This window comes from Balaenoptera acutorostrata, chromosome 19, assembly GCF_949987535.1.
Source record: "Balaenoptera acutorostrata chromosome 19, mBalAcu1.1, whole genome shotgun sequence".
NCBI lineage: Eukaryota > Metazoa > Chordata > Mammalia > Artiodactyla > Balaenopteridae > Balaenoptera > Balaenoptera acutorostrata.
This window is the reverse complement of record NC_080082.1, coordinates 5605558-5630854: the sequence shown is the minus strand read 5'-3', so window position 1 is coordinate 5630854 and position 25297 is coordinate 5605558. Positions and strand designations below refer to the sequence as shown.

At 42.3% G+C, this 25297-nt stretch overlaps 1 protein-coding gene across 2 annotated transcripts in view; it reads left to right on the top strand.

Annotated features, from left to right (window-relative positions):
• The window catches only part of CDH13 (cadherin 13), a 1038265-nt gene that overhangs the window by 658066 nt on the left and 354902 nt on the right, over positions 1 to 25297 (top strand). Inside the window, exon 7 of one of the 2 annotated variants that reach the window (XM_057533958.1) lies at positions 23673 to 23821. The exons of the other annotated variant lie outside the window; for it this stretch is intronic. Within the exon in view, the coding sequence (XP_057389941.1) occupies positions 23673 to 23680 (8 nt within the window). The 3' untranslated portion in view covers positions 23681 to 23821. Of the gene's footprint in view, positions 1 to 23672; positions 23822 to 25297 lie in introns of those variants that run through there. 2 annotated transcript variants of the gene reach the window in all.

Here is a 25297-nt window from a genome sequence, read left to right as displayed (position 1 = left end):
GCTCATGGAGGTTACTTCCTCATAAACATAAATACTTGGTAGCCCTGACCCACTAATTTGCTGGATATATTTTAGTCTCAGGCTGGGAGTCATCCTTCCATCCCTCCCCATTTGGGAGAGAGAAGGATTTATGACATCAACTATGGAAAAATAAAAATTTATTAATTAACTTAATTAAAATAACATAATAGTTTAAAGTGAAGGGAAGGTAAAGAGGCATTGGTAGCCTCAGAAGCTTAGTGATCATTCTACAACATTTTGAAAGAATAAATCTGCTGGGGATTTCCAGTCAAAATGGAAATGAGGTGACAGTTGAGCAGCTACAAAATAAAAATGAAAATGTCCTTGAGTTGTTACGGCACCGAGCACGGTGGACTGCAATGCCACTGAAATCCATCCCTGATGCCTGAGGATCCTCTCTGAACGGCCCAGGAATTCTTAGTGTTATAGATGAATACAACAGAGTGGCAGGTCCACAGTGGCATTAAACAATTATAATTTTAGGGAAGCTCTTATTTCAAATCAATTCCTGATGACACTTCATTCAGCAAAATCGCTTAAAGAAAATTTATTGGGCAGGGTCTATGAGCCAGATAGTGTTCTAGGTGCTGGCGATGCAGCGGTGGCCAAGACCAGTTAGCTCTCCGTGCTTAAGGCATTTGCACTGTAGTGGGAAGAGAAAGATAATTAACAATGAATGGAATAAACAAGGTAATTTAAGACCTTTGGATAAAATAGAACAAGGTGATGTGATAGAATGACAGTGAGGTCAAGGCAGATCTCTCTAAAGAGGTGACACTTAAGCTGAGACCAGTGAGAATGCAGGAGCCACAGTGTCAAGGGGCCAAGCAAGGACATTCCAGGCAGAGGGATCAGAAAGTGTGAAGGTCTGAGGCAGGAATGAAGATGGTGGGACAGAGAGGTGGCCATTGTGGTGGGAGAATGTCAGCGAGAAGAAGGGCACCTGGTGAGTTCCAGGGGATAGGCCAGCAGAAGTCAGCAAACTGTGGGCCGTGGGCCTAATCTGTCCTGCTGCCTGTTTCTTTTTAATAAAGATAATAAAGTTTTATTGGATTACAGCCATGCCCATTCATCTAAGCATTGACTGTGGCTGTTTTCACATGATGCTCTTGGAGTTGGGTAGTTGGGATGGAGACTGAATGTCCCACAAAGCCAAAAATATATACTACCTAAATATATATGTATTTAAAATTTATAAAATATATATTTATATATAAATACCTAAATATATATATAAACTATCTGAATATATATTTTTAATATATGTTAAATATTTAAAATATTAAATATATATATATTCTTTACCTAGCCCTTTATAGAAAAAGTTTACAGACCCCTGAGTTAGACCTCTGTAAGTTTTGATTACATTTTGGATTTAGTAGGAATCCCTTGGGTGGTTTTAAGCAGGAGAGTGGTAAAGTCTGATTTTACTGTTAAAATATGACTTGCACTACTCAGTGGAGAACAGAAGTAGGGCAACCAGGACATGTCAGCACTCCAGGCACGAGAGGACTGTGGCCGGGGCCGGGGTGGGAACAACAGAGGTGACTAGAAGAAGTCACGTAAGATTTTTGCGATGAGCCCATGATGAATGGGGGAGTACTGAATATTGACTCATTTTAGGGTGCCGGATTATTGTAACCAATGCCATCTATTTGGAATTATGGTAATACTGTAAACCTTAATAGGTTTCTAAATTTTTCTCAAGTATGAACTGGATTTTACCTTTGGTTTTCTTTCTACGGCATAAGCTTAAGGCCAGGGGACCAGACTGTCTTTTCATCCTCAATTGTCAGCATTTAGCAGAGTTCCAGGCACATGGTAGCCCCTCAATAAATTCTGTTCAATGAACAAGTAGCCCCAAATGGCAGAAAGTATGAATCACAATAAACTTCCCTTTTTATTTGATTTTTAAACAAATGTTGTCTTTATTGACAATTTACTCCTCTTCTAACAAATATCTCTGGAGTGCGAGTTCGGTACCAGATACGCTGATGCTCAGTAAGGATGGGGTCAGGGAGGGATGCATAAAACAGACACGGACCCTGACTCGGAGGAGTTTGCAGAGGAGTGAGGAAGGCGGGTGAAAAGCACATCCTGAGCCCACGACAGTGCTACTTGGGGAAGGCAGGGGCCGCGGGAGCATCTCACTAGGACCAGGGCAGGGAGGCGGCGCCGGCCCCCAGGAAAGAAGCCAGGATAACCACCTGCATAATGTTTCTAGTACTGGACGCTGGTCTAGGTTCTATGCCTATATCTTAATGCAATCCTTACAATGCTTTTACAGTCGAGGAAACAGAAGCTCAGGGAGGTTAGGTTACTTCCCCAAAGTCACACAGTTGGTGGGCGATAAAGCTGGGATTCAAATTCAGCCTGACTCCCGTGCCCTTTCATTTCCTCTCAACGACGGCACCCACTGTCCTTTTACCACTTCACCCATGAAAATGCTAAGATCAATCCAAATCTGCCACCCTAGGGAGCATTTCCTTGTATGCATATGTGTGAGTGTGTATGTATTTGTGTGCGTGCACGTGTATACACACCTGTGTAGGCATGCGTGTACGTGTGTGTGTCGTATTTGCCTTCTCAAATACAGCCAGATCCTCCCCCTAGCGTTAGTCCAGGAGACGCTCAAGAAGAACTCTTCTCCAAGATTCATAAGGCATGCTGGCCATCAATCAAGACAGTCTACAGATGTCAGTTAGAAAAGATTTATAATCAGCAGAAAGCTTGATAAACCAGCTTTTACTGCAGCACCGTTGCACTAAGAATCCTGTCCCTTCTGAGGGCAGAGTCTAGGGTGGCTGCTTCCATCCATCTATACAAATACCTTTGAATCACTTCACCTTAATATATGAACAGTAGACTAAAAAAGCCCCGAGTAATTTATGTATAGAACCACCTCCCTTCTTAAGTAAATGGAAGAGATTCAATATTCTGAGTTCAATGGGAAGAGGGCATATAAAATCCCTTTTAAGTATATGTTCTTATAAAATATAGGTCATGAATTGAGTTTTCCAGTATCAAAGAAAAAAATTTAATAGACTTACAGCTTTCTTGCTTTAATTATGGCTGCATTTTTAAAAATCAATCATTGTACCCAAAGCTATTTCATTATTCAGAAGCCTGGCTATTTTCAAAGATTTCTTTAAAGTTTGGTTTGGGGAATTTCAGTGTTTTCTTCTTGTTCATTTTTTTGTTTTTTTCACTTTTGTTTAGTGTGCCACAGTTTTTTTCTGCGATGTTCCTGGTTTATAGTGGGCTGCCAACAGGGACACCCGAGTCATGGGGAGGGCAGGCCAGGGCTCATGTTTCTGCAGTTGGCCTCTGTATCTTCAGGAAAGGTCACTTTTCAGAATGAGGGAGGACCTCACGGTTCTCTTCCCTTGGCCGTCAAAATCAGACGCAGTGAGGGGCTTGCCGTCTGTTCCTCTGCTTCTATTCTCAGTTCTGCAACTTCACCCTCTGTCTTGCTGGGCAGGTTCCATGCTCGTTGGCTCACACCAAAGTCATAAGCCAGGGTTACAGGTGATGACTTGAGTAGTAACCTAGACATGCAGAATTAAGTTAATCTGGTTTTCTGCATGTAACACATCGTTTGAAAATGGCTGGGTGGATTTCTGCTAGTTTGGAAAAGTGGGTTTGACATGTTTTAACATGAAATGTTGACCCATGCCACTAAGACATAACCCGAGAGACCCATGCTGCTGCTGTCAAAGAAACATGTTCTGTGAATGCAGACATCACAGAAAGAGTAATGGTTCAGCTGAGGATGATTTGCCCTCCTCCCCAGGCATGCCGGGTGTCACACTGGGGGAGGGGAGAGTGCAACTGGCACCTAGTGGGTAGAGGCCAGGGTTGCTGCTAAACACTCTACAATACACAGGACGGTCCCCACAGCCCAAGGTTATTTGGCTCAAAAATATCAGTAGTGCCAAGGTTAAGAAACCCTTCCCTGGATGGAGAAAATGAAGAGTATTGGTTATGAGGCCCAAATCTGAAGTCTGGAGGGGAGATGCTACAAAGTGTCGGCCCTGGTCGGTACCAGTTTGTGGTGAGCTCGGGGGTGAGTGATGGCCAGAACCTCCTCCTCTGAGGATGCCCAGTTAGCATGTAGCTCAAGTTACTGGTGAGCGCTTGTGAGCAAGAGCGGGTGCCGGGCCCTGTGCTCCCTGTGGTAAGGGGTTCCTCTGCAGCACCTCACTGCCTCACCCCAGGAGTCCTAAGAGGGAGATGCAGTGAGCATCTCCATGTCTCCAAAGAGGACATTGAACCTTAAAGAGAAACCAATCTTTCCAGGAGAGCAGAGACCTCTTCCCTCAGTATCCGTTCTGGTCTCTTTTAGTAACAGACCCCAACGTACCCCACTACAGTGGCAGTGTGTCCATATAAAAACTCTATTGTCCAGCCTCCGTTGCAGCTAGATGTGGCCATGTGACAAATACCAGCCAGTGAGCTGTAAACAGAGTGTTGTGTTGGATTTCTGGGATGAGTTGGGAGCCAGGTCAGCTGGGGAGAGTGCCCTTTTGTCCTCCTCCTACCACCTATTTCTTATTGCTGCCTGGAATGAGGATATGATGGCTAGAACTCGTGCAGCCACTGTGCTTTGTAAGGTGGCCTTGAATATGGAAACCATGTCCTGGGGAGGTGTACAAAGATAGAGATTGGATTCTGTTGCTTGTGGAATATCATTTTAGCCCTGGACTGCGTCTCCAGAATTATTTTACATAAGACAGTAACGGACTTCTGTCTAATTTAACTCACTGTTACATTGGGTTCTCTGTATTTGTTGCCAAATCTAATAACAGCTGACATATGCAGTGTCACTCAACCAGTAAGAATTATAACCCAGACCATTTGACTCCAAGCCATGCTTAACTGCTATGCTATGCTGCTCAGGACATTCAGAGCCACTTACGCCTCTGTATGCATTTCACGCCACCAGTTTTTGTATGGTAATCAGAAAATTGAGCCTTTACTGGAACAAAAATGGTCTGTCTCCTCCGTTATCTTAGAGTTCTTTCCAGAAAGCATCCTGAAGTCTGTTTGTCGTTAGATCTTTTTATTAGATTAAAAACATACTTAATGCCTTGTGATGGCAACTTTCTAGGCATAGAGGGTTTGATTCCCTCCCATCTCAGTAATTTCAGATCCTAGTCCAGTAGTGATTATCTGAAAATACTCCAGTAATGCACGTCATCGTGTGGCTGCCATTTACGTCAATGTGCTGACCTCCTGTCCAATCCCAAGGACTAGTGAAGGAGGGGAAAGGTACAGGGAATGTTAAGACGGCCCTAGAAGGTTTTCAGAGAATATTAATTTTTTTCCTTGCCCATGGAAATGCATCGTAAGGATGTGCCCGTCAGTCATCAGGAAGATCAATATGTTCTGACAAGAGCACGGCATGAGGGTTGAGACCACTGGCTCCTGTGTCCAAAAGACCCGGTTTTCAGTTATGTTTCCGCTACTAATTGCGAGACCTTGAACATGTTGTCTTACCTTCTGAGCTTTGGGTAACTCCCCTGCAAAATGAGGATAACAATAATGCCTCCAAAGGGAAGCTGGGAGGTTCAATGAGAAAGTGGATGTCAAGCGTTGAGCACATTGCCTAACGAAATACTACACGTGCTGGAGATATATTAGTAGCTACTGACCGATTTTTTTTTTTTAATGACAATAGATTCAAGAGGGTCATAGTGCTGTCACCTCGCATCTTGCAGAGGAGGGAGGAACTCTGCCAACCACCAAAGCCGAATTCCAATCCTGGCTCCTTCTCTTATCAGCTGTGTGAATTTGAGCCTTTAGTTCCTCGTTTTCAATTGACGATCATCCGCTGTGGCAGCATTTTGTATGAGTTTGAATTAGGCAAATTGAAATGCTGCAATATGGAAATATTAACAAAATCTCATTTGTGCACAAATTTAGAAACAATGTGATCTCCCAAATTTGAAGCATTTGCCAGGAATTAAATACTTTTCAAAATGGCTGGCAGGGTTTAGTATAAACCTCAGTGAAATCAGTTCACATCCTGTACGATTCACTGATTCACCCGTTTAAAGTGTAATATTCAATGGCTTTTAGTATAGTCACAGAACTGTGCAATTACCACCACAGTCAATTTTAGAACAATTCCACCATCCCTAAAGGAAACCCTGTATTCATTAGAAGTCATTTCCCATTTCCCCCCCAAATTCACCAACCCTACGAAACCACAAATCTACTTTCTGCCTCTATAGATTTGTCTGTTCTGGACATTTCATTTAAATGGAATCACACACTGTGTGGGGTGTTGTGACTGGCTGCTTTCATGCAGCATAATGTTTTCAAGGTTCATCTGTGTCGTATGTATGTACCTGGTACCAGTACTTCATTCCTTTTCATTGCTAAAGACAGGGTTCATTTTTAAATAAATCTGCTCTTGCCATAGTTGATGCTGTTTTAGCTTATAAAAATGAATATGTACCATTCTTTGTAAAGATTAGTCTTGAACTATGTGCATTTTCAATTATTTGAGATATTCGAGAGTGTGTCCCTTACATAAGGTATACCTGTGCTCTACTTATTTTGCAGTTTTGTTATAAGAATTAAATGAGATTTTATATATATATTGTATATATATTATAATATATATATATTATCTATATAAATGAGATTATATATATTATAATATATATATATTATCTATATAAATGAGATTATATATATATAAAGTTCTTGCCAGCCCCAATATATAGTGCCCCCTCAAGAAATGGTCCCTCTCTGTTTGGGGTTGTTTGTTTCATAGCACATCTAATTTGTCATCTGCTTTTGTGTTTCCCTCACCCTAAGGAATTCCCATCAGTAAAGATTCCAATCAATTAAGTAAAAGAACTACTCATAAGTGTTTTCTAAGGAGATTGCTTACCAGGTATCTGAAAAATTCTTTTTAAAAAAATCCAGTTTCCACTAAAATGTCGAGTTTTTGGAACAATACAATAGTTCAAGTTAGATACCCCTTCATAAATTTCCACCAATACCCATATATTCGTGAGGTAATCTAAGACTTTTACTTTTGCCAACCTGGGTACATTTCTGTTATGGCATTGTCATTGTCAGGTGTATGAGATTTAGCGAAAGAAGGCTTTTGAAAACAACCGCACTACAGTCTTTCCTGACATATTTCAGCAAGGTGTGTAAGTGAAAGACATTCGGGCATCCTCCGTCTTTTACCCCGTCCCTTTGCCCTTGGCAACTAGCTGCCACATCAAACAGACATCTCTGCTCCTTCACCAAGCCATCACGGCTTGCCTCATAGGGGAGAGACATCAGGACAGATACTTTCACACTCATCATTCCATTTCATCCTCCCAGTGACGCTGAGTGTTATTATCTCCATGTCTCAGATGAGGAAACATAAGCTCAGAGATGTTGGCACAGATAATCAGAGGAGAAACTATGTGAGTCCGGTTGTGTCTGACCTCTAATCCCATCTTCCTTCAAGGAGACTACATTTCCTCTGTCTCAGTGTGGGATAATTACTTCTTAGTATGCCTGCTTGTCCTCCACAGTAAGACTTCCTTACCCTTATTTAGTGGTCTCTGATGTAAGCATTCAGTGCTGTTCCCCAGCCAAGGCTGTGCATCTAAATAAGAAATGTTTATTTTATTGCTTACGGGAGATGCAACAGGCAAGCAACAAAAACCACAGTGCAGTTTCGGCTGAGAGTTTTTCAGGCTAAGAAGCTGCTCTAGGTTGTGACTGTCTACATGGATTTTTCCTAATAGCCTGAGACAATCCAGCTGTGTCTGGTCCTAATTGTAACTCAAAGGGTAAGGTCAGGCTACATTACAGAAGGGCAAACACCACCAGAAGAAACAGTTCTAGAGTTAGAAAAACCATAACCAGGGATCTAGCCATTAAATTCATCTAGTAAAATATCAATCAGGAGCAGTTTCTGCTGCAGGTAACAAAATAGCAATTAAAGTGGCTTAAACATCTCAGGTTGATTTTTCTCCTGTTTCCTGAAGCTGAGAGGTGGGTGGCTGCTGCTTGTGCTGCAGTGATCTGACAGTCAGTGTCTCGGTGAGTCTTTGGCCTTTCTCTTGTGGCTGCAAGGCTCGTCCCAGCGCTAAACGCCACAGCTATGTCTATGTTCCAGGAAGAAGAAAGAGGGGACAGGAGACAGTGTCTTCACTTTTCATTAGGAATGCAAAGTCTTTACCATAAGCCCTCAGTGGTGTTTCGTTAACCAATGCCCTGAGCACAACTGTGTTGTATGATTACCCCTAGTTGCAGGAAGAACCACTTACAAACCGGTATTTATATATATATATATGCGTGCGTGCATGTGTACGTGTGTGTGCACGTGCGCATGCATGTATGGCAGGCTAGAGAGAAGGGAATTGGGAATAGATTTGGAATAGATTTAGGATTAGCCAGTGACTGGTCCCCACACAGTACCCAAAGTTTAAGGGATTTATTTAACTTTTAAAAGGTTAAAATGCAAGAGAAACCAGCATCTTCCAAGATTTTGTTATGGGTTTGAGAATTAGTTGGAGGGTAAGGCATCACTCAAAGGATTTCTTGGTTAAGTAAATGAAGGAAACAAAGTCAAATTGGTTTCTTTACTGCCCAAGTTCTCAGAGGCTTCAAGATGCTAAGGGGCACGTCAACCACCAAGATGATGCAGCACTAGAGAATCTGTTACAAGCAGGATGTCCTATGAGCCTGGCGTACAGGAGATGGTAGGCAATTTGGAAAGGCAGCTCTTGGTACTGAACTGCTGGATCATCATGAGATACCCGAGTAGTTATGCCCCCCTCCACAGAGTGGCAGTTAGAGACCCAGGTTGAACATAAGATGGTCTGAGAGCAAGACGGTGAACATAGTGAGGGGTTCCAAGTGTCAGGTAGACGTCAGGGAATGTCAGGACCAGCAGTGCAGGGAGGGGAGCTTGTGAGTAGCCTGGGCATAGGGACCACATCATTGATACTTCCTGACTCTCAATCCCTGAACATCCACCCGTCTGGGTTTAGCAAGCTTCCTTCACACAGCCAAAACTCAAAACATAAAAACTTTGCTGAACAAATATAAATGTTATATAAATCTTAACCAAGAACTTTACATTTTCATTGGTTTTGGAGGATCCCCTCACCTCTTCTCATGAAGGCCAACCTTTTGGCCGGGTCCTTGGTAGGAAATTGACCATCGAGGATCCTGAAGGTAGATATAATAAATTCAAATGAAAAATGACAGACACGTTTTCTGCCCATGAATCTAACCAGAACTATTGGTAGATGTGTTTTGGCCTTTCAGGTAGCCTCTGCCTCACTTCCTACTTACCAGTAAGTGCCCAGCTTTGCTATCAGGATAACATGCAGGATCTGGAGCTATGAGCTTAATACACATCACTTCGTTTCAGCCTTACCCCAAAAAATAGATAAAGAATTTTTCATTTACAGATAAGGACCTGGAACTTGGTGGGCAGTCAGCTTACCAGAATCTTACAACTTCCCTCCATATCTTCCTTCATACCATGCGAACACATCAGTATAAAATAGAGCATCTAAGTGAAAATTTTTATTCCAGATGGAAGAGGTGACTTTAAACTCATGGTGGCTTTTACCATTTGGCCCATAGGAAAAATGGGCCAAAACTGCAGTTAGCTTGATGACTCTAGGGACCAAAGAAAGTAGAGGGGTAACTTTGGACTTTAGTTTTTGCATGTTTGTATTAGTCAGGGTTCTCCAAAGAAACAGAGCCAATAGAGATAGATGGATAGATAGGTAGATAGATAAAATAAGGCATTGGCTCACACATTAAAGGAGGCTTAGAAGTCCCCAGATCCTCAGTCGGCAAGCTGGAGACCCAGGAGAGCCAATAGTGTAGTTCCGGTCCAAACGCCAGCAGGCTTGAGATCCGAGAAGAACCAAAGTTTCAGTTCAAGTCTAAAGATAGGAAAAAAACAATGTCCCAGCTCAAAGCAGTCAGACAGGAGGAATTTCCTCTTACTCAGATCTTTCTTTTCTATTCAGGTCTTTAACTGATTGAATGATGCCCACCCATTGTGGGGAGGGCAATCTGCTTTACTTAGTCTATTGATTCATATATTAACCTCATCCAGAAACATCCTAACAGACATACCCAGAAACAATGTTTGATGAAATGTCTGGGAACCCTGTGGCCCAGTCAAGTTGACATAAAATTCACCATCACAGTGTTGTCAACAGAATTCTGGCCTTCGTGATCTCTACCCTCAGGTCTTACCCCTGGGGTTATGTTACCTTACATGGCACAAGAGACTTTACAATGTAATTAAGGTTACTAATCATCTGGCTTCAACGTAGGGAGATTATCCTGAGTTATCCAGGTAAATCCAAATAATCATATGATCCCTTAAAAGAAGAAAAGCAAGGCAGGAGAGTAAGAGAGATGAAGCAGCAGCATAGGGTTAGAGAGGTAAGGCAGGAATTAGTTCAGGGAGTTTCAGAGCCTGAGAAGGACTCAACCTGTTGTTGGCTGGAAGATGGAGTTGGGTAGGATGAGAAGCATGAGACGGAAATCCATTCTGCAGATGTCCTGAATAAGCTTGGAAAGGAATTTTCCTCTGAGCCTTCAGTGAGGAACATAGCACAGCCAGCACCTTGATTTCAGCCTTGTGAGACCCTAAGCAGGAAACCCAGATGAGCCCCACTGTGCCCAGACTTCTGACCTGCAGACATCGTGGGATAATAAATGGGTGTTCTTTTAAGCCACTAAATTTGTGGCAGTTAGAAATAGAAAACTAGTACAGTGTGTGCTTTGCATTTCCATACACACCAGCTGTGAGTGAAGTTGCTTTTCACAAGAATGAAAACCAAAAGAACCAACCAAATAACAGAAATAAAATGAAACACACAAACTCATCAACTCTTCAACAACTGTCAAAAGTTCAATTTCACATGAATTACCAACTCATAATTGTCAAGTATTCCCAATACCAACATTGTTCTTAAATTAAAACAGCATCAGAAACAATTTTCAGGACGTGTTTAGCAACACAGCCTAATGAAGCTCCTGTAATTATGAATTCTTTTGATATTCATGAGATGCCAGTAATTACAATGAACTCTCCTTTGAGGAGGTCACACTGACTGCATTTAAGGAGCTTTATTGGCAGGTCCCCAGCCTCACTCAGCTTTCAGAAGTAACATCGTCACTCGCCACCGTTCACCTCACTTTCCCAGAGTAGACATCTTTCATAAAATGCTGGAATTTGAAAAGGAAGCAACATTGACAAAGCAACATTATCCTCGCAGTTGGGATAAACTGCTATCATTAATGAAGTTCAGCAAAACCTCACTGACTGAACAGCAGGCCAGTCAGCGGTCTGAGGACCATGCAGCCTTTCAGTGTCTCCCTCGATATCCTCTTGCAAAGTGCACAGGGACCCCATGTGTGGGAAGTGACTCTTTCTGCGAGGCCCCTCAGCATACTTGTTTAGGAATATAACCTCCCCTGGCCTGTCTTCCATTCTGGAATTCCTAAGATATCGGAATTGCAGATCAGAGAGAGTCATGGAATGACCTTCTCTGGAGTGCAATGATTGCTTATGTAAGCATAATGATCAACAGAAATACTATAGAATTAAAACTCTAAAACCATTTTCCCTAAGTACTTTGTGGTCGTAGCAATAGAATTGATCACCTGCATCACCAATTTTAATCTTGGCTCTGACAGCTCTTCCAGAATTAGAGTTTGGGAGTGTTTGGAGATTTCCATGATATTGAACAAATAGCTGAAAAATGATATTGAACGTGTTTGCTGTGTGTAACCACATCTTAGTAAGAAACAGATGGCACACTCAAATTAAGACAGTGGTAGGAGGGCCCGTTCTACAAAGGCCCTACTTAAAAGGGGAAGTGCAGAGGAGCCAGGAAGAACTGAGCCGTTATCGTCCCTAGCCCTGGGGACTGAGGGAAGAGTTACAGAGCTAGAAGGAGAGAGTCATGTACAGGGGCCACCCTGAGAGGGGCAGAGCCCCTCAGCGTGGGATACAGCCAGCCCAGGGCAACCCAGAAGGGAGGGGTCCAGGGTAATAAACACCCTGACCTCACTCCACTCCCACAATTTCTCATCTCCAAACCCCACAGGAAGTCAGAGGGCTTGTGCAGGCCATTCAGGCCACGTGCCAAGGACAGAGAGTAGGGCAGGGAGTGGAAGATATTCCATACACAATGTAAACTTCTTGCACATGCTTGCTGCTATTCCCTAAAGCAAAGACTAGACCCACATGCTTGAATGGAGAAAAGCTTTAGTCCTACCCCTTGGCCTGCAAATTCTGGAATTTTGGAAGAATCAACAGTGTGCCACACACACATTTAAACATAGTTACATTTTACCCAAGGTAGGGGGTTTCTTTGTATCCATTTAATCACTGTGAATGATAGCCACATAACCTTTGAGAAGGTTTCAGGCCATATTCCATTGGTTTCTAAACTATTAGAGGAAATGTCCATCAACAGATGAATGGATAAAGAAGATGTGGCACCTATATAGAATGGAATATTACTCAGCCATAAAAAGAAACAAAATTGAGTTATTTGTAGTGAGGTGGATGGACCTAGAGTCTGTCCTACAGAGTGAAGTAAGTCAGAAAGAGAAAAACAAATAATGTATGCTAATGCACATATGTGGAATCTTAAAAAAAAAAAAAGTGGTACTGATGAACCTAGTTGCAAGGCAGGAATAAAGAGGTAGACATAGAAAATGGACTTGAGGACAAGGGGTGGGAGGGCGAAGCTGGGGCAAAGTAGAGTAGCATCGACATATATGCACTACCACATGTAAAATAGTTGGCTGGTGGGAAGCAGCAGCATAGCACAGGGAGATCAGCTTGGTGCTTTGCTATGACCTAGAGGGGTGGGATAAGGAGGAGGGGAGGGAAGCTCAAGAGGGAGGGGATATGGGGACATGTGTATGCATATGGCCGATTCGCTTTGTTGTGCAACAGAAACTAACACAGTACTGTGAAGCAATTATACTCCAATAAAGATCTCTTTAAAAAATTTAAAAATAAAAAAAATAAACTATTAGAGGTACTTGCTTTGGGCAAAGTTAAGAGTGTTGTTTATTTTTTATTCATGCCTTTAAAGAGAACATGTTTTCTTTGCTGATAAATTCAACTATCAGTGTATGTGCTGCTGTGTTCACTAATATTTGACTAAATAATGTAATATCTGTGTAGAAAACAGTCCTCACACTGGAGTTTTCCTGGGTTGTGCATTTTCCTTTGTCAAGGTGTAAAGAGCATCTGAGTTGGAACCCATACCCCCTTCAGGATATGAGAGGATCCAGGTCAGTGAATCATTTCAAGGTAGAAGAAATTTAATGAACACACCTTGGGTTAATCCTCCATTAGCATTATTACAGAACCATTAGTCTGTCTCGGATGCTTTCCCACACACCTGATGGCATCAGAGAATGACAGATCTCTCATTACAGATGCAAAGTATCTTACCTCCTATCTCCTCTCAAACTCTGACTTATTCTAGTGTAAATGGTACACTGCTTCCGTGAGAACCTGATGCAAACCAGCTCGATCCTATTCTGAATTATCTCCTTTTTGCCACATCTCTATGTAGGTAGCATGTATACACACACACACACACACACACACACACACACATGTTAGGTTGAGTCAGTTCTCTCATAGCCATGGGGATTTCGCATCTCAAGAAATTCTGAAAATGATGTCATGTAATGTAGCAGCAATTTAATTTGCTAGGTAGGGATTAAGAGCTGACAAATTCCCACTCTTTAAGTTCCTTTAATTCCAACTACCCAAGTCAGAGCATTCTGCATATTCCCCAGCCTACCAGCTGATGTGCTAAAAATGGTCTCACTGTACTGCTCTCAGACATGCAACAAGCTAGGCAAAGCTGTTTAGTTACTTGTGATCTGTTTACATTACATAGAAGGTTGGTTAATTAGAAATACTCATGTTTCTTAATTAAGGAACAAATTAATTTTTAAAGAAGCGCTGAGACCCCCTTGCGTTATGGCAGATAAGGGACTGTGCGTGGGGTCTGTGGTTGTGTGTGTAATTCTTTGCAAGAAGGGTCTGAAGTGTGCAGTGACACAGCCAACAACTTTGGAACCAAATATTCGTGGATTAAAAAATGTAAGCGTTCCACTGACATCTGATGACTATCTTTTGTGTCTGAGAAACTGTGCCAGGGGACTCTGAGAACTCAAAGATGAGTACATCAAAGTCAGACCCTTAACAGAGCTCAGGACAGAATGGAGGAAACAATACTTACCAAAAAGCTAAATGCTGAAAGAGAGGTGAGCAAATTACCCCTGGAGAACATTGAGAGCAAAGCAAGCTGATGGGGTGAAGAAAAGCAAGCATGATGCGTAGTAGACATGTTAAGACACTTTTGACTCCTAGGAACAGAAACCCAGCCCCAGTGAGTTTAAGTAGAAAAAGGGTTGTATCGATGCATTTGTTTAAAAAGCCAAGAGGGACTTCAGGAATGGCTGTATCTAGGTGATTTAATTATATTGTCAGTAATGTTTCTCACTCTAGTCCCTGGCTCCCCTTTTTTCAGTGTTGGCTTTCCCCAGGTGGCAACAAACAACAATGTCCACCTGGCATTTTCCCTACTGCCTTAGTAACTTCAGCACCACCCCCCACACACACACTTTATAAAAGTATTATTTACATGTAATTCCTCTGAAAGTCCTAGGTATGACTCTGTTGGCCCAGTTTAAGTGTGTGCCCATCTCTGAAATGATCAGTGTGTGCACAGGTATGGTAGATTCTGAGTGGCCAGATCTGAATCATATGCCCACACCTGGAGCCAGGTGTGAGGGAAGGGTGATGTCAGCTCTCCCTGAACTACAAGGACTAAGAATGGGGGAAAAAGGGTGGTAACTCAAAGGAAAGTGAGAATGCTGTTATCAAGAGCAGAGGGCATAAAGAGAAATAGATGACTAGCACATGAAGAAGTTTAGAAATAGATGACTAGCACATGAAGAAGTTTAGAAGTAGAAACACAACATAGACATATTTGCATTGGAAAAAAATATTGTGGCTGCAGAGTGGAGAACAGGTAAGAGAGAGGATGGGCAGTTTGTTAACAAGGGCTGGGTCTGAGGTAGTCATGGTGGAGATGGTGAGGGTGAGGCATGTTCTGAAGAGATTTAGAAGGTAAAAGAGATGGACTTGGGAGTCTCTGATGGATTATAAATGGCTTCAAATTCTTTGAGAGTCTATGCCCTCTCCCTTTGAATGTAGGTGGTCTCTTTGACTGCCTTGACCAAGAGAATAGGGTGAAAGTAACTCTTGCCAGTTGCCAAGTTCAGGCCTAAAGAGATGAGCAGATTTCATTTACTGTCTCTTGCAACACTTGCTCTGGCAGAAGCCAGCACCATGTAAGAAGTCTGATTATCTAGAGACTCCTCGGAGAAGCCCAGGCCATATGGAGAGGGCTTGAAGGATGAGATGCTGTTTGAAGGAGAGAGGCCAAAGAGTAGCAAGTCCTCAGCCACATGACTGCAGGAGCCATGTTGGAAGAGATTCTCCATCCCCAGATGACCCCATGTGGATCTGAGATGAACCACCCAGCTGAGCCCTTCCTGAATCCTGGCAGACAAAATCATAAGCAAAATAATTGTTTTATGTCATTGAATATGGGGGATTTTATTTTGTTCTGCAGCACTAAATAACTAGAACGGGAACTGAATTAAACATGAGAAAGAGGGAAGGGTCCATGTAACCAAGTAATGGCAAGAACTACAGCAAATGCTAATAAATGTCAACACAGAAGGTTAGATCACATATCTAACCCACCCTGCCTTGTGTTCCTAAGAACCCTGGTCCATCCTATCCTCTCCCTGCTGAATCCCAAAGTGTGTCTCTGTCTGTGGGTATAAATCATAGATGCAGGCTGCAGTCTCTTCCTCCTGGGATTCTCTCTTTGATGGGGCTATTGAACATTTGGTGAGCTTTATGCTAAGTCACAGGGACTGTCAGTCTTCCCATAGCTGTATTTCATTCAGGTCCTTCAGTGTGCCCACTGGAGGTGACAAATCCTCTAACATGCAATCACAAGCCGTAAATGTAAAAATAAAACAAAAGTTACTTGATTGAGAAACAGGAGATACTTTTTGAGGCTCCAGCCAATGGGCTCTTGTTTCTTCTACCTGATCATGACTCCCACATTTATGCTATTTCACAAGAATTGTAACCTGAAAGCCTTGTTTTGGGAAGTCAGTAGAATGGATCTTGGAAAAGACAAAGGTAGGACAGGTAAGATTGGTCTTTGTTCTGGTGTCAAGATGTCTGGTGGAAAGACCCTAGCACACAGCTAACCAATGAGGCACTTTGTAAATACTAGAAAAAGGTGTCCCCTCTGGGCAGATGAATTATAAAAAAGTACCCCTCTGGGTAGAAGCAGACCACTGAGGTCTTGGTTTGATGAGTGACAGGTGAGTTGTTATAAAGAAAAATATACCTCTTCCTACAGGAAGTAAGAGGAGGGCAGGCTGCTCGTCAGTACCCTGTGGGCCCTCGCAACCATACAGAAGACCCAGGTCTTTGCTTCCTAGAAGCATCCTCACAGCAGGAGCAGTTTCACCGTTGTCACTACCGTTTATTGAGCCCCAACTATGTGGTGGGCATTGTGGTTGGCTTCGCGTATAATATTACTTCTAATCCTTGAAACAACCATGAGGTATAAACGCCACTATTGATAATGAAACAAAGACTGAAAATGTCTGCCTTGCCCTGAAATATACTAGGACTAGGAGTGGGAGAGCTACATCACAAACTTGGCCTTTCTAGCCCATTTGTGCCTTCCTCTTAAGTGGAGAGCAGTTTCTTGGAGATGAAAGCACACGCTGTGGCCATGAGCTTGTGGCAGTATTGGCTCTCATAGGTACGATATTTTGTTCTCGTGGTGACTAATGATAATATACATGGTTTTGTTTCCCACTCCTCAGAAATGGGTCCCATGGAGTTAGATTGGTCATATCTTCAGGAAGGATGCAACTGTGGGTCCATCTACATAGGCAGGGAAGTAATACAGCATAGTCAAGTGGTTAAGACTCTGACACCAAATATGGCTGGATTTGAATTCCAGCTCCATCTCTCTCTCTCTTTTTTTTTTAAATTTATTTATTTATTTTTGGCTGCTTTGGCTGTTCATTGCCACGAGCGGGCTTTCTCTAGTTGCGGCGAGCGGGGGCTACTCTTTCTTGCGGTGTGCGGGCTTCTCATTGTGGTGGCTTCTCTTGTTGTGGAGCAGGGGCTCTAGATGCACGGGCTTCAGTAGTTGTGGCACGTGGGCTCAGTAGTTGTGGCTCACGGGCTCTAGAGCGCAGGCTCAGTAGCTGTGGCGCACGGGCGTAGTTGCTCCACGGCATGTGGGATCTTCCCGGACCAGGGATCGAACCCGTGTCTCCTGCGTTGGCAGGTGAATTCTTAACCACTGCGCCACCAGGGAAGTCCCCCAGATCCATGTCTTATTTGCATGACTTTAGGCAAGTTACTTGGCCTCTCTGAGTCTCAGTTACATCCTCTTTAAATTGGAATAGTTGCAGTTAGTTATAAGTATGCTGTTGATAGTGCCTTCGATTTGTACAATAGTAAACACCTATGAAACAGTAGAGCTGTCATTTACCATTGCCCAGAGGTTGGTACAGACACCCCAATTCAGCCTAGGATCCAGCTAGTGTTCCTAGCCTTCTCAGCTCACAGCATTGGCTCATGGTGAACTTGTGCTCAACCAGAAACTTGAGTATATATTTTGCACAATTATTGCCGAGATAGATCTATCAAACTTAGAACTAGTACATGCATATGTTTGTGTATATATTGGTGTGTGTATACACATATGCTTATTCCTGATGTCACATTTGCCAATTATAAGTTTTATTTAATCAGCTTTATGCTGTGGAAAGAATTTAATGTCTTATCTCATTAATCTGACTTATTACCAAGTATTCCCAGTCCCTTTTTTAAAAAAAATCTTAAAATCTCATATGCATTCTGAATCTTCACCAAAGTCATAGCAACTCTATAGGTTTGAGAGGGTACTGACCACATCTCTCTCAAGTGTCAGCTAACAAATATTAATTAGATACCAACCATGTGTCAAGAACTGTGCTGGGTGCTGTTGACTCTTCAGTGTCCAGTGTCTACCATGACGCCTGGTACAATGTTACTCAAAAACATTGGATGGATAGATGGATGGATGGATGGATAGTGAATGGATGGATGGATGGATAGATGGTAGATAAGGTTATTGAATAGAATAAAGTTCTAGATCTCTGTCACACCACAAAGATCTTTTCCTAGAAATCAGTTGTACAGTGTTTTGGTGAAGTTGATTAACCAGTTATAAATTCACCTGGGAGTATGATCACACAGCCTATATGTTCCCCATTGTATCTATAATGTGATCATAAGAGGAGTTTTCAAATGCCTTTCTCAAGTAATTACACTATATCTTTTTTTTTTTTTTTTTTTTTTTTTTGGCTGTGTTGGGTCTTCATTTCTGTGCGAGGGCTTTCTCTAGTTGTGGCAAGTGGGGGCCACTCTTCATCGCGGTGCGCGGGCCTCTCATTATCACGGCCTCTCTTGTTGCGGAGCACAGGCTCCAGACGCGCAGGCTCAGTAATTGTGGCTCACGGGCCTAGTTGCTCCGCGGCATGTGGGATCTTCCCAGATCAGGGCTCGAACCCGTGTCCCCTGCATTGGCAGGCAGATTCTCAACCACTGCGCCACCAGGGAAGCCCTACACTATATCTTTGACATTCTCCTGGTTCATCAGTATGTAACAACAGGCTTCAAGAAGGAAATTAACATACATGTGCACCAGGAGACATACGTGAGGATGTCCATTGCTGCGTATGTTAATCAGCTTGATTATGGTGGTGATATGTATATGAAATATATATATCACAATGATATGTATATGAAAACATCAAGTTCTATACCTTAAATATATACAATATTTGTTTGTTGATTATACCTTGATAAGGCTAGAAAAAAATAATAATTTTGGTTGCATGCAGGAGTAGAATGTCATGCAAAAAGAGTAACATTTTTAAAAAGGTATATTCTCGTTAATATGCTCTGTTCTACTTATTTCCCCTGGATCTTCAAATCGTCATAAGAGTTGCTATGGATCAGCCTCACATACCACCTTGTGGGTATAAGTTCTAGTATAACAACATATTGTTTACCTGTTTTAAAATTTGTCTATTTTACACAGAGAATGTAATAATCTAAGCATCTATTGAGTGCTTTTATGTTTTTTTCTGAGAATAATGAGTATATTGACTGTTGAAATAAAAGAAAGGATTAATCTTAACTTGGAAAAAAAGGCAATAAATTGAAAATTGCCTAAATGTGCATCCATAGGGGAGTGGCTAGATAAAATTAAATAAGTATTAAATTGCAGTAGTTTGTGTATTTTGTATGTATACGTATACATATATATTCTGTGAAGGTAGAGCTCAGAAACAAGAAAGCCAATTTTAATGTGTATTCCATATGATGCAATTTATTTAAAAATTAATAAATATATATATCTAATCTAATATATTATTCATGGAAACAAATATATGCCTAAGATAACCTGAAATGGATGAGGAGCTTCCATCCTCTGTACAGTGGCTCTTGCTGGTAAAAGTGTTGATGGGGGATAGAACAGGGAATGGCAGATACAAGGATTTAAGCTAGATCTGTAATGTTTTATTTCTTTGAATAAAATAAAGGGAAAGCAAATATGACAAAATGTTAATAGTTGGCAATTCCAGATGGTGGGTGTACATATTTTTAGTCTATTGTTCTTTGTGCTTTTCTTTGTTTTCTTAAGATTATCAAAATACAGGACTGGAGAAGGAAGTTAACCCTCACTGGTTACTGATCATCAGCCCATTCTTTCTATTTTTGTCTCCAGTTTTTTTTTAAGGTATAAGATATGACAGATACAGTTGAAACCTTCCTCTCTACCTACATTATTTAGGTTTAAACTCAGCTGCATGTAACAGAAAACCATCTGAAATAGCAGTGACTACTTTATTTTTCTCACATAAAAGACATCCAGAGGTCGTATAGGGCAGCCTCGAGATGCCATTTGGGACCAGGTTCTGCCATCTAAGCACATGGCTTCCACCCTCAAGACCACTTCAGGGCTGAGGATGGCAGATGGAACTCCAGCCTTTACATCTAGTTTCTGGACCTGCAGCCCCTTCCCTTCCCATACTGTACCTCTGCTTATATCACATTAACCAGAATCAATCACATGATCACATAACTGCAAGGGAAGCAGAGAAATATGATGTTTCACTGGGGGATATTACCCAAATTTGTGTGTATGTGTGTTTTGTTTTGTTTTTTTAATTAAGGAAGAAGAGAAAAATGTATATAACTTGTAAGTTCTTCTCCTTCATTTATTTATTTATTTACTTATTTATTTATATTAGTATGGGCTCATGGGATTTCACTTTTATTTATTGGGTGGTTTTGTGTTGCTGTCTATTTTTAATACTATGCTCAAATTATGCCATGTTTGGCCAGTGGGAGCCACATGTTGGGGCTTTTGATAGTTCATCATTTTTTTTTTGACTACTTTATTACTTTCTTATATAATAAGGTATTCTGGGCTCACATTGTTCTTTTCCTGTACCAGTGCTGGATTTAACCACTTCACCAAGGAACCCTGGTTTCCTTCAATGGAGAGTAATATTTAGAAATTAAGGACTGGTGTTTGGTGAGCTTATTACTGCTTGGATGTCATTGCTTCCAGGCCCTCTCAGCAGACAGAGTGAGGATACATATACACTACACACACAACTATACGCATGTGTACATATACATGTATATACACATGCATGCGCATAGACACACATCTATAACTACTACATCTGTCTTTTCATCCATATATAGCATTTTAAAACACAACTTCAAACCAGTATGTCCAGTTCCAATCCAACACCTCAAGGCTTTTTCTAGCCATCCCACCTTTCCATACTCACCTTCTTCAACAGTGGGAAACCCGACTGGCAATATCCTCAGTGTATTTACTAACTGGCATGATCAAATCACTCAATGTAACTGGTCTCCCAACCACGCCAGCCATCCCTTCTGCCTGCCATATCAGCTCCAGTCCCCCCAGCACCCACATCTCAGGCACCAGCAGGCACTGGTCCCTCCCTTCATCCCATGACGCCATGCATCCATCAGGTCTCCATCAACTCCTCCATGCCAGTGAGGAAAGGGAAAAGGTTAATGAGGTAAATTTATAGACAGATAATGTGGGGTCACTAGGAGGGTTAAGGTAAACTAGAGGTAATCCAAAGAGGCTTCTTGTAGGAGTCAACCCCTTGAACTGTCTCAGGGGGACAAAGAGGCATTAACATGTTAAACACCAAGAAGGTAGGGGAAGAATGTGTATTCTAGGCAGAGAGAACAGCTTAGACAACGGCCTGGGGGAAGAAAGCTTGGTGATACCTGAGAAATGCATGTGGGTCGGTGGAGCTGGAGTGAAGTAAATGGACAGGGGGTGGTGGTAGAGAGAAAGCTGGACAGGTGAGCAGGGCCAGATGGTGAAAAGCCTCATATGTATCAGTTTGGGGTAATGGTGAAAGCTTTCATTTCTCTCTCTTCAGGTACACATTTGGCTTTTAGAGTCTCTAAACACCCTCAAGTGAACCCATCTGTCATTTCCAAAGTTCAGTTTCATCTATAAGATGCAAATCTCATGAGGCAGGGACTCTGTCCTAATTACTACTGTACCTCCAACCTCTAAGAAAGGCCCTGGCACATAGTATTTGCTCAATAAGTGTTTGAATCACCAATGTATATTTTTATTTCAAATAGGCTCTTCTGATCCCCATTCAAAACCACACAGTTGGCAAATCTCAGCCAATTCCCAGCTCAGGCAACCCCACTGTCTCTACATTTGCATGGAAAGTGTAATGGGCCATAAAATTGCATTCATTAGCAGAGGCTTATACATATATTTTGCAAATATTTCACCCTATAAAAATATGGGGCCAAACTACAAAATCCTTGAGAGGCAGCAGCTGGAAGCATTAGTTGAAATTAGAGAGGATCATCATTTCCATTAAGCAGTGCCAAATTTTGTAATACAAGTAACATGTTCATGTTAATTCTAAGAAACTGCCTGCCTCATTAGGCAGATAAGGCATTCCATGATTTGGACACAGAATAACCCCAGTGATAAATGAATCTCCTATATTATGATAGCTTCCACATCACAAATCCCTCTTTTTGCAAAGTTGCTACAAGCAAGGTGTCCTGATCACATTTCAGAGGCCCATTTTACTAGTCAGGATAAGCTCAGCTATGCTACTGTAATAAACAAACCTCACAATCTCAGTGTCTTAACAATGTAAAATGAATTCTTCATGATGAAATCTGGGATACGAATAGGGCTACCCTCCTTCTTGTAGTTAACACATCTAGGACATCTCCATGGTCTCCATGGAAGAGGAAGAGGGATGGAAGTGACATGTGGCTTTTTACCTCCCTCAGCTCAGGAAAGAAACATCAATTCTGTTCTCAGTCGAGTGACCCAGTACTAGCCATGTGGCCCCAACCTAACCACAAGGGAGGCTGAAAACACAGGGAAGTGAGTGGACTATTTGGTGAATACTAGCTATCTCTGCCATCCCCGGCATGTCTCACTCTCCCCATGTGGACTGAGAAAAGGAAAGAAAACTGAGATGCCTTTTTATTGATTTCCTTCTAACCCAGGACCCATCTGAAGGTACTTGGGTAGTTTTCAAGACGCAGTTTATATTAACAGTATAGAGGATGAACTTCGACAGCATGCAGCCCCAGCATCTCCATTTCTAGCTGTAGGTGCTTGGACAATCACTTTAGCTTTCTCAGTCTTAGTTTCCTCATCTGAAAATAGAGTAAACAACAGTACCCACCTTGTAGGGCTTTGAGGATTAACCAGTTGGAAACACGTACATGTTCAGTAAACACGTGCTACTGAAGTGATGCTGGACCCAGAAGCACACGGGCTCCTTCACTATGACAGGAATTAAATAGCCCCAGCCAGTGTGGAGAAGGGCGTACAGCCACAGTCTCTTGACCAAAGCCAGCAGCAGAACCATCCAGACAAACCAGCCTTGGGCCATTGGCCACAGAGGAATGAGATTCTGATGACAGATGTCAGAGGCAGAGCTATTTAGAGACACCTGGACACTAACCCTGCTTTCTTCCCGTACCTCAAGGAGGCTGTTGGTAATAACAACTTTCTTAAGTGGAAGAAACTCTATTTCTTGTGTAAGTTCTTCTAGCATGATGCTAAAACTCATGTATAAAAGAAGTGTTGGGTGGCAGTAAGTGGGACTCTCAGTTCCTCCTACCCTTCCTTGGTAGTGTTACCAGCAGATTTTAGAAGCCAATTTAAGCAACAGTGAAATATGGTATCCTTGCTCTGTGTGACCACTTCACTTCAGGTAAGATTTTGTATTTGTAATTTTATGAGGAATTATACATTTTAGGATTATGTTTGCTATACATAATAGGAAATACAGTTGCTGTGGCTTAAGTAATTTGTGGGTTATTTGGTGGCTGTTCTTCAGCCTCACACTGATGCCGGGGTTGACCTCATTGTAATTCTCTTCATCTTTTCCCTCAGTATTGTAAGATGGCTGCCTCAGCTCCAGCGATCACATCTGCATTTGTGGTAGAAAGAAGGAGAAGGAGTGGTATCTATCCCATCTTTTCCACTGCATCTGAAAAGCCAAAGACTCCCTGAAGCATCATCCTTAGCCCACTGCTACAATAAATTTCTGCCTACATTTCATTGGGCAGAACTATGTCATATAGCCACCCCTGATTGCAAGGGAGGATGGGAAAATTAAATACTTGTTTTCTTACCAATATCAGTGTCTGGAAATGGGTGTTAGGTCAATCAACCCATAATATTTGCCCCTCAAACTTATCCAAATTGTTATGTAGGAGGGAGAGGAGGCATAGCATGCATTCCTTGGATCACCTGAAAATTCTGTGATCAGTTCCCTTTAATCCATAGTTCCTCAACTTGAGGGTTGTGTCTTCTGCAGGAAGAAAGCACGAGATGTTTCTTATTCTCCACTGAGAACTAAATGCCTATGGCAGGTCTTGGCTCCCTTCTGGTTGTTTACTGTTGTCCAAGTCACTGTGATTCTAGAAGGTATTGGTCCTCAGTGGAGCTCAGAATGGATATTAGCTCTTGGATGCATTTTATTGATAGGGGCACAGGAGGGAAATTATACTGCTGAGGACTGTCACCCTGGCCAGTTAAAAATCCAAAGTAAATGAACTGAACAAACCTCCCCCTTAAATAGTGCTCAGAAATCAAAGAGCTGAAAAAAATGTAAATGGGATTCATTAAGAGCTGCAAAATTAGCTTTCTTATGGTACTTTGATATGTTTTTCTTGCAAATCTCAAGAACTTTAGTTCGCGGTGAGTTTCGGACATGGTTGAGACTGTCTGACTTGTGAGTGGGTTTAGTGGATAGTGGGGGCCAAGGAGAGGAGGTTCTCAATATGCCCATCTTATGATGCCTGCTGGCCCCTACCAACTGGCCCCTACCCTTTGACACATTAGCTTTCTGGTTCTTTTATCTGCCTTGGGACAACGTTTACCCAGCGTGTCAAAGTGCTAGCTGGAGTTGAGTTTCTCTGTGCTCATTTTAACACAAAGGAGTTGAACGTTCAGGAATTTCTGCTGTGTTTGGAATTTTGCCATCAGTGTCAGCAAGAATAATTATTGATTAACTTTTGTCCTGTGGACTCATTGGCGTTTGTTATCAGGACTGGGGATTTGACTCCTACTGTGGGTGAGACCAGCAGTACAGCACTGATGGCCCCAGGCTGGATCTAGCTGGCAGATGTGTTTTGTTTGGCCTGTGCAGTGTTTTGAAAGTAGGAGATTTCATTTCAGAATCACATTTCTGGCTTCTCTTGAAAAATGGGAAGATTTCACGACAGCGGGCAAGCGTGTGCGCGCCTCACCGCCAGGCCGGAGCTGAGCAGCAGCTGCCGGTTTGGATCAGGGCAGCCGCACCCAAACCACGCCCTGCTGCCTCACCCTCTGCCTGTGTCGCCTGTTCACTCTCCCAGGAGTCCTTAGGAACGCAGAATCTGGGGCTCTGCGGCAGAGCTGCCCATCGGAATCTGCATTTTAACAAGATCCCCTGGGGGGTTCTTGTGCTCAAAAAGTGGGAGAAGCTCTGGTCTAAAGCAGAGTTTTTCATCCTTAGCTGGTAATAGGAATCA